The following is a 14,666-nucleotide window of genomic DNA, read 5'->3' on the forward strand; positions in this document are numbered from 1 at the left end:
CCTTCATTGTAGTTGATTTGACATTTAAGTAATTTGATGATTTGACTCTTGTTATTAAATATTATTCAAACTCAAATGTATAATATTTGTGATAATTTCACATTCCAATCATTAAATTTAAATTAATTTGAAATGCTTTATTTACTTATTAGTACTTAAAACGTAGTTTTTAATTATAATTCATTACTAATTATAAAAAAAATGGAAAATGTTGAACATTTAGTTGCATTAAAAGGTATTTTAAATTACTTTTATTCCTTAGATAATTATAGACAGTAATATTTTGACGGGGCTGCCTATTGGCAGATTAGGGTGTCACAATTACTATTTTCTCCGGAAAAGGCTACAGAGTATTCTTCTTAAATAGATTTACTCTACAGCTTAGCTAGATAACGTAAACTAAAACAAGTAGTTTTAATGTACACTCTGTGTCGCAAAAATCGCACGGATTCACATAAAGATATATACTCAAATTTGTGTTTTTTGTGACACAAACATACGTAGAAGTAAAGACGTCCAGCTAGATTAACCTGGCCTTGTTCAGGATACTGAAATACGTCAAATTTCCGCACAGAGTTGGAATCATGGAGGTTATAAAGAAGGAGAACGATCGCTATAGAAAATATTGTCCCCAAAATATGGACAAAATAAGTGAGCGCTGCGATCGCTAAGTTGTCTCATTAAAAGCGGGCTGTTGTACGCTAATTTCAAATGATCTATCAACGTTTAATATACGTGTATATAATATCATTCAAAGGAAAAAAAAGCCAATAATGAAATTATTATTAATTATTATTTACTAATAAATAAATTATCTATTCTACTTTATAATTTTATCTATACTACTTTATAAATTTGAATGGTACTAACTTCATCTACTTGTACTCATAAACAGCTAACTTCGCAGATACTACTTACCGACGATAGCGCGGCTGGTGGCTGAAAAATGAACTATAAATAATACTATTTTTTAACCTCCATGGACAACACTGTACTCGAAATTAACTTCTAGACTTTGGTCGCTTAATTGATCAGAGCGTAGCATTTATATTAGTCCCATTAAATATTTAATTTTGAGATATAATTTTAATTGGAATGAAATTTGTTTTAATGAATACTAGTTCATAATTATTTCAATGCGGCGCCGCGCTTATCACGCGGGCTTAGGGACGAAGGGTTAAAGGAAAATATGACCTAAGTGATTAAGCTCTGCAAATTTAATTTTATTTTTTTGTAGTAATGCGTCTAACAAGACCTAAACTAGCAAGTCCTTTAATAGTTACAAGCGAAACAAAAGATTTACCTGGCAATTTATTAAACAATGAATTAAAACAAGATGTAACGGCCGCTCAAGGTGTAGAGACCATTGGAAAAGGTCAATTTTTATTGTTACCACAAAGTTTTGGAACTATTTTCTTAGGCGGAATCTTCTCTAGTTATATTTGTGTTCATAATGAAACAAACGAACCAGTTCAACATGTTTCAATTAAAGTGAGTTATGATAACTTAATTTATAAAGAGTGCTGCTATTGCTACCTGCCACGGATATCTGTGGCTTTAAGTATCACTAGGTGAACGCTGAAGGGACAAATAAACCCCAATCCCGTGCTAACTCTAGATCACAGAATGAGACCACGAGAGAGAAAAATTCTCAATCCGTGGTGGGTGGCAATAGACACTTCGATTTATAAATCGATGAAGACGAGATGGCTCATTTTATTTTTGATGAATTTTTCTAGGCAGATTTACAGACAAGTAAACAACGTGTTCGATTATCTTCAGACAAGTCAATTGATAAATTGGGTCCAGATGATACACTGAATGATGTCATACATCATGAAGTCAAAGAAATTGGAACACATATGTAAATATTTTGTTTCAGAGTGGCCACAAATCTGGGATAATCGGGAATTATTAGGGATTAGGATATCGCCTTAATTAAATCTGTTTGAATTTCCCAAAAGTGTGTTAAATTATACTAAAAACTCCAGAATCGTCAAAATATTTGGCAAATTGATTATTGTGGCCACTCGATTATTCCGGGTCTATATAGAGTAGTCATTGCTTGGAAAATTATCTGGAGAAGTTAGGAACAAGAAATTATTTTTGTAGAAAGATAAATAAAATTAAATAACTCATTTCTAGAATTTTACATTGTATAAAAATATTAATTGGTGACATTCTCCAAATGGAGCTAGAATTTTCTACCTTTCTACAAAAAAAGAAACCCTTTACAAATTTTTCCAGATAATGTTTTCTTTTAGCAAGTTTTGACTTCTCTAAAGGCTAGGATTTAAAAAAAATAATTTTATGATATTTATCCGTAGATTAGTATGTGAAGTAAGTTATTTATCTAAAACCGGTGTAACGGTTTCATTTCGTAAATTTTTTAATTTTGTGGTTAATAAACCGCTTGACGTAAAAACAAAATTCTATAACACAGAAACAGATGAAGTGTATTTAGAAGCTCAAGTTCGTAATATTACTGGAGGTCCAATTTGTTTGGAAAAAGTTGCATTAAATGCTTCAAATTCATTTACAGGTATGTTTGTACTTCGAAAGTATCCTTTTTATAATGCGAAGTAATACTAACGAAGTTTTTCTATTACAGTAAAATCGTTAAATTCAGCGGATGAGAACGATGAAGAAAGTGTTTTTGGCAAAACAAATATTTTACAAGCACATGCGTGTTGTCAATATTTATATTGTTTGATACCAAATGAAAGTCTACGCAGTAATATCAAGTCATTGTTAACGTCAACCAATATTGGTAAATTGGATATTGTATGGCGTTCAAATCTTGGTGAAATTGGACGTTTACAGACATGTCGATTAGAAAAAATGGTAAAAAATTTATAATTAACTAAATTACACTCTAAAAAAGATTCATTCAAACGGGGCATCTCTTATTATAACCAATCAGATAATTGGGACGAATTGACAAAGTCCAAACCTTACAGTATCATAGTGTCAGGCCAAGGTATATACTATATTAACTCGATCCACAAGTTTTCATTCATCTTATTTATAAAAATTTATAACCCTCCTGAGTTTAAAAATGTATAATTATGGTCACTAAGAACTTTGTATAAAATTATTAATTGGCGCAGCCGGTAGGAGTGAATTACTTAATATTAAATACTAAAATTTGTTTGATTTTCAGGGGATAACATGTCATGATATTCGCCTTATTGTCAAAGATTTACCAAATTGTGCTTTATTAGAAAAAAAATTTACGATGACATGTAAAGTTATTAATTGCTGGTAAGTTCAAAGCAAACTTTATGAAATGGTGGATTTAAGTTATTTTTATGTGTTGAAGTTCACCCATTAAAAGGGCTTACTAAGACAAATTTTTATTTTAGTGATCGTAAAATGGAATTATCATTAGAATTAGAACAGAATTTGAATCGTGGTTTATCGTGGTGTTGCTGTTCTGGTTACAAATTAGCTGAATTAAATCCAACGGAATCATTAGAGTTCAGTGTAGAAATGGTAGCAATCAAGAGTGGTTTCTTAACAATTGGTGGTATCAAATTAATTGATTCATTTTTGAATCGCACGTATGAGTTTGATCAAGTCGCTCAAATCTATATACTCAAATATGATGCCACTCAATCTGATTTAGATTCATTTCAATAACATTAACGTCAATATTTAAAAAAATTGAATGGCGGATTAAAGCGGATGGTAAAGAAAGCTGATTGTCTTCTAGGTGTTCCAAGCAGGCATTTCACTCGGGGAGATAATTATTTCAATTTTTACCCCTGAAAATCAATCAATGGGTTTCCGTAAGTTCGCCTCTGTTAAACTGTTTCATTTTTATTGCATTCTAGCGTTTATTATATTTTAAAACAATTGTAAATAAATATATATATAAAAAAAAAAAGTTAAATCGAATTATAATTTATAGTTAAATTTTTTGTTTCATTTCTTAAATTTGCTTCGCAAACCATTTTCTAGTATTTTCCCAAATTAAAAATGTTTTAGGTTTATCATAAAGTCACATGGGAACCTACTGTTATATTTTTGTTATCTCCAATTTCGATAAAACTCAATATATTAGGTAATTTTAACCCAAAAAGTATAAAAATCGGGTGCATTTGCTGACTGATCGAATAGTTTTTAAGATACGAACTAAAATCGATCCAAATATTGCGATATCTCAGAAAATCTGCATCCAATCATTAAATTAACCTGATTTTTATACTTTTTGGATTAAAATTACCCCATCCATCGAATTCATTCAAATTCCAAAAAAAATTTTTTTTTGCGTTTTTCCTATTTCTGTTTTGGGTTGGGTTGCTTAATGCAAATTTAAGATTTTTATGGTTTTCTCATGAATGCCGTTCTTAGAACTGGACCAAAATGAAATGGGACCACACGGGAAGCACGAGCTTTCAAATAGGTAAAGAATCATCAAAATCGGTTCACCCAGTCGAAAGTTCTAAGGTAACAAACATAAAAAAAAAAAAAAAATTCAGTCGATTTGATAACCTCCTCCTTTTTTGTTTGAAGTCGGTTAAAAAGAAATGTATTGATAAAAATCCTAGATTAAAACCATATTAAAACTTAAGTTATATTTTTATAGAAACCTGTAAATTATAATATAGTTAAACATAAACACTACAGAGGGACAAATATTTTTTTTATACGTTTATAGTTTTTGATAAACACTGTAGAGTGACAACCAATTGCTTTCATTTGTTTTTATAGTTTCACATAAACATTGCAGAGGGTCAACTAATCGTTTTCATTTGTTTTTATAGTTTCACATAAACATTGCAGAGGGACAACTAATCGTTTTCATTTGTTTTTCGTAATTTGACACCATGCATGCCATGTATATATTTCATACGCTTTAATATGATAAACAAAGATATTTATATGCATCTAAAATATTCTCTCTCATTTTAGTAGATGTCGTTAATTTTAAGTAAAGTACATTTTAAAAACCAAAACAAATGCAACTCGTTGCTGTAGGTTGTGTACTATTTGTACTCAGTAGAGTACAAAAGCGTTTTTATAAAGTTAGTAGTTATGTGTTTGCCATCGTGTGTTGCAATTCAACGGATTAAAAGTTTACAAAATTAAAAATAAACAAAAATGTTTTAGAAAAAAAAATTATTTAAATTATTTTACAAATTTTTGTAACTTACAAGTGAATTTTTCAAGTGTATCTTAAGTTTGAGAAAAAGTTTTGTGTGGTTTTTTTATTTTTTTTGGAAAATTTTAAAATTGTTAGTGAAAGTTTTCAAATATTTTTTGTAAAGTTGTTTTTATAAAACTTTTATGTAATTTTTTTTTGGTGATTATTTAACTGTGCACCTGCACCCTGCACTTAAAAAGTATGTACACTTTATTTTGTAATATTTTGATTAAGTTATTTTGTTTTGTTTTCCGGTTTGCAAAAAACAAACAAAAAATGTAAACAAAGTATCAAGTTTGTCAAATTTAAAGTTCACAGCTGTATTTATGTTTACAATTAAGTGATAAGGGTTTCAATTTGTTGCTATGGGTTGTTTTTTTTTTTGTGTAATTCGACGGGGTTTTCGTTTTTTTTTAACGGAAATATAATATTACATAAGGGTATTTTTTCCTTATTACAGATTTTTAGAATTATGGTTTCTTTCTTGAATTATTTCGAACATTAATAATTTCTAGAGCGGTATTTTTTTCTTTCAGAGTTTCATTTGTTTTTAGTATTTTGCATTTTCAAAAAGTTTTTAAAGAGTAAAAATTGAAATATATTATGCCTACGTGGTCTAGTTTTTAATTTTTAATTCACGAAAAAGTGACAGACAGTTCTTAAGTTTAAATAAAGTTTACAAAATTTAAGTTTGAGCTGTAATCCTTAAATTTACGTTTTAAAAATTGTTTTCGCTAACCAAAAACTTCACGGTTATCTCAATTACCTACGGATTTAACGAGCTATTTTTCTAGACAAAAACTTTTCCAATAATTTTTTTTATACATGCGATTGGTTTTTTTTAACCGACTTCAAACAAAAACGGAGGAGGTTATCAATTCGACTGTATTTTTTGTTTGTTTGTTACCGCAGTACTTTTGACTGAGTGAACCGATTTTGATGATTTATCTGTTTGAAAGCTGGTGCTTTTCGTGTGGTCCCATTTCATTTTGGTCCAGTTCTGACAACGGTATCCATGAGAAAACTATAAAAGTCTTAAATTTGCAGCAAGTATGCACGACAAGAGGACGAATAACTCAATATCACGTCAACCGATTTCGATGATTCTTTTTTTAGTGACAAATTAGTTAGTGTACTTCAGATACACTAAAAATCACAAAATATAAAAAAAACTTTTAACAAAAAGAAAACCGACTTCAAAAGAAAAGCTTTTCCAAAACAAATTAATTTGCACTAAAAAGTAAAAAAATAACGATAATATAATGTATTTAAAATTATTGTTATTTTTGGAGTCGGTGTCAGCCAAGCTAATGTAGCAAACTGTTCTGTCAGAGTTGTTTCCTTGGCTGACACCGACTCCAAAAATAACAATAATTTTAACTACATTATATTATCGTTATTTTTTTACTTTTTAGTGCATATTAATTTATTTTGGAAAAGCTTTTCTTTTGAAGTCGGTTTTCTTTTGGTTAAAAGTTTTTTTTTTTACAAATTTATATCGTATGGTACGGTTAAATTAAAAGGGGAAAAAATTAGGACAATGTTTTTTTTTTTAATTTGCTAATTTAAATTTTAACTACTTAGTACGTGCAACGGAACCCTACAGTGTTCATGATACACTCTTGACTAATTTTTTATTAGCTCAAACTGTAAAAATATTTGAAATTCCATTGAAATGATTCCCATTCTTTGTTTGCATATTACCACCCATGAATGAAATACCTTTTTTGTTACCTCTAGTCAGGAAATAATAAGTGTCAAAATACCTTAAGCAACCTTTTTTTTAAGGTTTAGAACAAATTCTTTGAATTTACGTATTTATTCCGTTTCTATTGTATAAGAAAAAAATATCAAGTGATGATTATACTTCGTATAAAATGTGAATCAGAATTATCGAAGTAGGATCAGAAATTTTAAAGGAATGGGTCTTTGTCTTGATCTGAAATTAAAATTAAAAATATAATAATAATGGGGTTTAACCTCCGTTTCTCTGACATATACGCCTATAACAGAAGCCACCCACATCATTATTTGTTAATATTTATTTATTTAATTACAAACATATTTACAATTACAATTTGATGTGGGTGTTCACAATGCCGCTGCCTGGATTCGAACCCGCAACCTAAGTCTAAATGGGCAAACAGCCAAAGGCAAACGCCTTAGACCGCTCGGCTATTTAGGCTCTAATTAAAAATATAAGTAATTAAATAATTTTTTTCTATCCTTTTCTATTTCCTTGCAAGTTATGACGTCACCGCTTGCTATATTCCTCTCTTTTCACTTGTCATTTAAATTCTTCTTATTTTCGTAGTTTTTGATGTTATCCAAAAATTGATTTCACACGATGTTTTGGCGCGATGACGAACGACGATTGAGCCAGTAAATAAAATTTCAGGACAAAAACAATTTGTTTTAACAATTTATTCGATTAACGTCAATATCAGATTCACGACCCTTTTTTTTTGGACTACATACCGGACTATTACGCTTTCAAGGCTAATAATGAAAATACTTTTAGGAAATGATTCAAAGGAAAAGTTTATTTTCAATTATCTCTTTTATAAAAAAAGATGATGATGTATTAGAGGTAATAAATTTTTTGAAAATTATAATTTTATTTTCATTGTTTTGGCAATTTTCCAATTAATTTCTCAAACAAACTGAGTCATTGTATTAAATTTCCATTCGAAATATCAATGAAACATTTAAACTTATTTGCGTTAACGAGTATACTAACCTGGCTAAAGTCTGAGGAGAGATTGTTGACCATGAGTGTTAGATATTGGACTAAACTTGGTTTCATATCTCCGCCCAGACCGATTCCAATTGTGCGTCGAGATTTTAATACCAGTCAAAGATATCGTTCTGTATGCTTTTTGAATAATATTTGATCTCGTAACCCTAGTCATGAAAGAGATTAAAGTCTCCAAAATTGAAATAATTTTAGGGGAGCTTTTTCAAGATAGCTACCAATCACTTTGCTTCAAATTTGCCCCCACCTATCTTTGAGAAACTCTGTAATTTTGGTGGTGAAAGGGGGATGATGAGTTTTATCGAAAATGGAGATAAACAAAATTTCTCGATTTTTTGCAAGGGGTACCCCTTTGAAAAAATAAAAAAAAAACGCAAAAAAGTTATTGTTTTGGAATTTGATGAAACTCGGTGGGTGGGGTTATTTTGATCCAAAAAGTCTAAAAATCAGGTTAATTTAATGATTGGATGCAGAGTTTCTGACATATCGCAATATTTGGAACCATTTTAGTCCGTATCTCAAAAACTATTAGTCCAATCGCCAAACAAACCCGATTTTTGTACTTTTTGGGCCAAAATTAGCTTATAAACTGAGTTTTATCAAATTCCGAAACATATAAATTTTTTGTAAATTTTTCGATTTTTTTTGAAGGGGAAAAAATCGAGAAAATCGCAAAAAAAAATCAGGTTGATTTAATGATTGGAATGCAAAGTTTCTGATATATCGCAATATTCCTATCGATTTTAGTCAAAACTCGAAACCAGTCTGGCATTCAGGGCAAACTGTCGTATTTTGATCCGAGTATCTCTTGTATAGAACTCGCGTATTTAACGTCTTAGATACACATTTCTCTCTCTGGTCCAATACAAAAATACAAAATTTAATATTGTAGTATTTTGAACAGTTAGGGAATTATTTTCATGATCTGGGCGCTTGTTTTTAGTATACGGACCCGCTTAACAAGTTTCTTGCTAAAGAAATTTATATAAATCTGAAATCCAATAGATCTCCAACCATAATAATATTATTATTATTAATATTAAATTTGATATATATATAAACAAAAGTATGTTCTTTTTATACCACTAGTGTATACACTATTTACACTGAATGTACTTTGAAAAGGACAGCCTTATAAAACACTGTAATAACAGCTATCCTTTTTAAATTACAACCAATGTGCTACACCCTATGCAAAAAGAACAAGATAATAAATTCATATTCATACAGATCTAGACAACTTTTTAATATTTTCAGAGCATAACGTGTAACAATTAAAAACACAACACACCAGTATTTACTTACCTTTAATCAAGTAAAATAACTACTTAAGTACATTGTACAGGGTGTACCATTAATTACTATCTTTATTTAAAACGTATGGTATTCTAGCAAGGTCACGAAAAAATTGATTTTAAGATGGTTGGATTTTAAATTAATCATGATATTAAGAGAATTTTTATACCATGTATATGAAATATACCAAGGTATACTAAGTTTAGTCCCAAGTTTGTTACGCTTAAAAATATTGATGCTATGAACAAAATTTTGGTATAGATGTTCATTAAATCACCTAATTAGTCCATTTCCGGTTGTCTGTCATTCTGTCGCCTGTCATCACGATAACTTAAAAACGAAAAGAGATATCAAGTTGAAATTTTACAGCGTGCTTAGGACGTAAAAAGTAAGGTCAAGTTCGTAAATGAGCAACATATGTCAATTGGGTCTTGGATCCGTAGGACCCATCTTGTAAACCATTAGAGATATGACAAAAGTTTAAATGTAAAAAATGTTGTAAAAATAAAAAAATAAAAAACTTTTGTTTGAAACATTTTTTCGTAAACATCACTGTTTACCCGCGAAGGCGCAAATTAAGCGTATAAATTGTATAATATGTATTATATGGAGATATTAGTTATGTATGTGTGACATGTATGTATTTGTAATGTGATAGAGTAATCAACACTGTCTATGCATGGTATTTCAACAATTAACTCAGTCAATTGTTTGTTTTCACTTGTTTCTAACTAAGTTCAATACAGAAAGAAATATCCGAAATTCAATCGTCTTAAAATAAACTCTGTTTTATTTTTGTATATATATTTTTTTTGCCTATATATTATTGAAACACTCTGTACATAGATACTTAAGTAATAATTCTTACTTAAAACAAATGGACTATCTTGCCTTAACTTTAATACTAAGTTAGATGGTATGGGTGCTGCATCTTTCATGCCTAAGCCAATAGACACTTTCAAAAAAATTGTTTTGTCGTGTTTTTTTTTTGTCTTAAAAGTTAGTTGGTAGCACCTTGCAAAAATGTCATCTAAGCTAATGAAACTATTTTTTAATCGTTCATTTAATATTAAAGTTCAAATTTTTGCAAGATAATATAAACATCTTTTATGAATGGTTTTGAATCCAAAGTGTTTAGTCATATGTCATAATCATATGATGCATAAAGATTTTGTATCTGCTATTATATTTGTTTTGTACAAAAAAGCTACATGGTATTTGCTGAGTTAAATTTGTGGAATGTTAGTGTCCAGACTGCCTGGACTATTTATATTACTTTTTATTAAATCTAAATCTCACTCTTGTATCTATAAATCTGATTCATATCTTTTTATGATTCTTGTATATATTTGTAATCATTCGTTTCTTATTTTTATTTTAGAAATTTTAACTAATTAATTCTAATTAAATTGTTAATTCAATTGTTGCAACAAAGAACTACCGATTGACTATACGGTCATTACAAAATTTAAATTTATTCAAAAATGTATTTTGTAAGACATGAATTTATGAATATTAGGCTCAAGTATTTAGGATTACTGAAACGCAGAAAACTCGAAAAACAAAATAAATTGCCATGCAGAAAATAAAGTCAAAGTACCATGTAGAAAACATCTATAAATTAAAAAGTGTCAAAGTACCATGTAGAAACCACCTATAAACTTTCAAGTGAAATTTACAAAATTTAAAAAATCACCGACAAATTTGTCGGGTACAGAACCCTAAACTTGCATTTGATGCATATCTAAGAACACTCTCCATTAAAGTACCTTTTTCTTCAGAGCTTTCTCCAAACTGAATCGATTTTGAGGATCATGATGGCCTATTTTTTAGTTGTACCGGATACGGAACCCTAAACTCGCACATAAAACATAGCTAAGAATACTCTTCTTTAAATTATCTTTCAAACGAAACAAAAAAAATCAAAATCGGATCATCCGTTTAGGCGCTACGATGCCACAGACAGACAGACAGAGACACATAGCGTTCAAACTTATAACACCCTTTTTTGGTTCGAGGGTTAAACGTAACATGCTGTTAGTCTTCTATAAATAAAATCTCGAAAAAGGAAGCCTGTTAAGGTAATAATTCTCAGTCGCACGAGTATTGAGTCATAGTTTTGTTTCATTATTAACTATTTTAAGGGATAAATTGACAAATGTTTGTGAAAGAAATTTTCACAGGATTTCAAAACGATTGTAAGAAACAGCATTGAATTTTCGAGGAACGTTCTTTAAAAGAAAATTATCAAACAAGATTTTGTATTGATTGGGTCATTGTATTTACGAAAATTAAAAATTCACAAATTTGCTCTGAAGAAGCGTGATCTCGTAACAATTATCGCAAATAAATAATTTTTACGAAAAATTCAAAAATTGTTTTTATTCAAAAATACCAGATAAGAATTGTTCAACAAATTTATTAACTTTTTACATCTTTAAATTTTTCTAACCACATAAAAGGGTACAAAATTTTAGAAAAATCGATTGATACAAAAATGATTGATTAATGGCGTCATTAAAATGGTAACTGTCAGAACTGATTTGAGTCCATATTGATACGATGATTCCTTAATGTGATGCTTCTTCTTACGATGTGAATCCAATTCTGAGACCATATAAGCGATTGTCATAAACATTGTCATTTGCCCAACATTCTGTACATATAGATGCATATTTTTTTACCAAAAGAAAAATTTTTCTGCCCACAATAATTTTTCTATATCCATACAACTGAAAAGATCGTCCGAAATTTTAAATAAATTTTCTTGAGTCGAATAGGTCAAATACAAATTTTAAATATAATAATTTTTAGGCTGTTGTACGTCGATTTTGACACTAGATAGATAGTTTTTATTTTCAATAATAAAATGAATTGGCATGGAAATTCTTTGCAATTCTAATAAATTAAGGATGTATGAGCATGACAACAATGTTTGATTTAAAGGCTCAAAATTTGTTTGTAGGTAGTCTTTTACTCAAAGAATATGTGGTTAAAATTTCAGCTTAGGTATCCGTGCAAATTTTTAAGAAAAAAATCATTAAAAATCGATATAAAATACATTGGCTCTTATGGAGGAATTTCAAAAAACGACATATTTTGGAAGTTTTTGATAATTTTCATTTGGAATGAATGATAACAAATTAAAAAAAAACTTTTTAATAGAAAGTAAACATATTAGCAATGAATTAGAAAAGAAAAAAACTAAGTGTCTCCGTCCATATAAGGGATGTAAGATTATGTCACCGTCCATATAAGGGAGGGTAGATTAAGGGTTGAAATTATTTTTATCTTATTTTCAACTTTGATGATGAATTTTGTTATAACTTCATGAATGTAGACGAAAAATAAGAATAAAATTTTTCGATATGTGTCTTGGTTTTCGAAATATCGAAAGCTAAATAATTAAACAAAATTTTCATTTTCGATATTTTGAAAATTAAGCCAGATATCGAAAAATTTTATTCTTACTTTTCGTCTTATATCGTCAAGTAATAATATAAATTTATCATCAAAATTGAAAATATCTATTTTTAAATTTGTGCCCCCACTACCATGCTCATACATCCTTAAGAGCCTGTCACATTAAAGTTACAAATGTCGGAGTGACCTTACTATGACTGTGGCTGATCTATATAATTTTGTAAAATTGACAGGAAAAGAAAGTGATAGCTATCCATCAGTAATAGTAATTTAATGTTCAATTCAAAATTCCCGCCCAAAAGATCGAATTTTGTGAGTCTTCTGGATTCCCAATCATTTTTATCTAAATTTTACAGCTAAGAATTTTATTTATTATCGTTTACGATTTTGATGGGGGATTTTTGCTGATATAACGTAGATTGTCGTCAAGGTTTTTTACTGATATTTTGAATTAAAAACCTGAGAATTAAGTATTCCTTAGAGCTGAATATCAAATCGAAGTTTGATATTATTATTAATTATTTATTTTGTAAATAAAATAAAAATCCATAACTGATGACTATAAAAATTTATTATTCATATAATCAGGTAATGTGGTGTACCTTGGATCATTTCTTGCAAAAGATCCCAGTATCTATGAGAAAGTAATTATATGATGAAGTTTATTTACGAGAGGCAAGCAACCGAGAAAATGATTGTTATTGTACATTTGTTTTCAAGTAAAATAGAAATACTTATTTATTTACAATTTGACGACTATTATCATTTGTGTTTCAAGTCAAATTGTATTTAAGTTAAAATTGCTTATTGGTAGACGTTTGTGCTTTGATGGCATCTTTCAGTTTTAAGCATAACGGAAAAATTCATCAAATTGACTGAGTTAATTGTTGAAATACCATGTCTAAACAGAGCTTTACGGACTAAAGACCCAATGTTACCGATTTACGAACTGGACTTCACTTTTCACGTCCTTAGCACACTATAAAAATTTCAACTTGATATTTCTTTTCGTTTTTGAATTATCGTGTTCACAGACTGACGTACAGGCGGGCAACCGAAAATGGATGAATTAGGTGAATATATACTCCTGTACCAAAATTTTGTTCGTAGCATCAATATTTTTAAGCGTTAAAAACTTGGGACTAAACTTCATATACCTTGATATATTTCATATATACATGGTATAAGAACAGTTTAAGCTGGTAAGATATGTAGAAGAGAATCTTGTAGGGTTTCAATATTTCAATCAATCACATATATTCTATAATGCTATTCCCCAGACTGACTTTAGGTACAATCGGTTGGGATGATTCTAGGTACATTAGAGTGTAATTCATGATATATTATAACCTTCTACAATTAAAGATGTTTGAAAAGCTTGATTTTTGGACTAAGTCAAAATAAATTCTGAAAATTTTACTGGGGGGAGAGGTCTTTGGGGGTCTACATTCATGAAGTTATAACATAATTCATCATCAAAGTTGATAATAAGGTACCAATAATTTCTTCCCTAAATTTAAAATTGGCTTGGCGCTTGTACTACCTTAATAAACACATAAAAAAAACAGGTTTGTGAAGATGGCACCCCCAGGGTGAATATTTTCCGAACGGAGGGTGGTCAAACGAAAATTGAGGGTGGTCAAAAGTGGCCCTACGATGGTCAAACGATTAAGCTCACAAAGAACGTAAAATTCGGTCATGGGAGTACCATCTTCACAAACCTAAAAAAACAATATTTAAAAATGTAAATTTTTGATTCAATAGGTACTACATTCTCCCCATATAATATAATATGAAGTGAACAGCAAGCACATTGACCTAAAGTGTGTTTGTAGCAAGCAAGCGAACATTATAGCTAAGCAAAGCAGTCACCTTTACTTAGTACAACACTACACATAGCACACTGAGTGCATACTTTACCTTCAATATAAAATCATTCTTATTTAAATCTAAACACTATTTTTACCTTTACATTACTTACATTATTATTAGTTGAAGAGAATGTTGAAGAAAACAACATCAGAGAGACTTAGACTCTTACCA

At 29.4% G+C, this 14,666-nt stretch overlaps 2 protein-coding genes across 3 annotated transcripts in view; both read left to right on the top strand.

The window, feature by feature from the left end:
- The first annotated feature begins 53 nt into the window (after positions 1-53).
- On the top strand, positions 54-3,835 carry LOC123297956 (trafficking protein particle complex subunit 13). The gene is made up of 7 exons (XM_044879797.1): positions 54-235; positions 1,238-1,491; positions 1,740-1,864; positions 2,328-2,542; positions 2,612-2,844; positions 3,164-3,264; positions 3,366-3,835. Exons 1-7 carry the CDS (start codon positions 202-204, stop codon positions 3,640-3,642), a joined length of 1,239 nt encoding a protein of 412 aa, XP_044735732.1. The 5' UTR covers positions 54-201; the 3' UTR covers positions 3,643-3,835.
- A 1,434-nt stretch (positions 3,836-5,269) lies between these two features.
- LOC123299242 overlaps positions 5,270-14,666 on the top strand; it is a 158,867-nt gene continuing 149,470 nt past the window's right edge. For both annotated transcript variants that reach the window (XM_044881565.1, XM_044881566.1), the window contains exon 1: positions 5,270-5,348. The gene's annotated coding sequence lies outside the window, so the exon portion shown is untranslated. The remainder of the gene's footprint in view (positions 5,349-14,666) is intronic.

Source organism: Chrysoperla carnea, chromosome 4 (genome assembly GCF_905475395.1).
Source record: "Chrysoperla carnea chromosome 4, inChrCarn1.1, whole genome shotgun sequence".
NCBI classification, from domain to species: Eukaryota; Metazoa; Arthropoda; class Insecta; order Neuroptera; family Chrysopidae; genus Chrysoperla; species Chrysoperla carnea.

Coding starts and splice junctions, on each gene's coding strand:
- LOC123297956 (XM_044879797.1), top strand. CDS start 202: ATGGAAAATGTTGAACATTTAGTTGCATTAAAAG. Junction 1,865..2,327: donor AAAGAAATTGGAACACATAT/GTAAATATTTTG, acceptor ATTTATCCGTAG/ATTAGTATGTGAAGTAAGTT. Junction 3,265..3,365: donor TGTAAAGTTATTAATTGCTG/GTAAGTTCAAAG, acceptor TTTTTATTTTAG/TGATCGTAAAATGGAATTAT.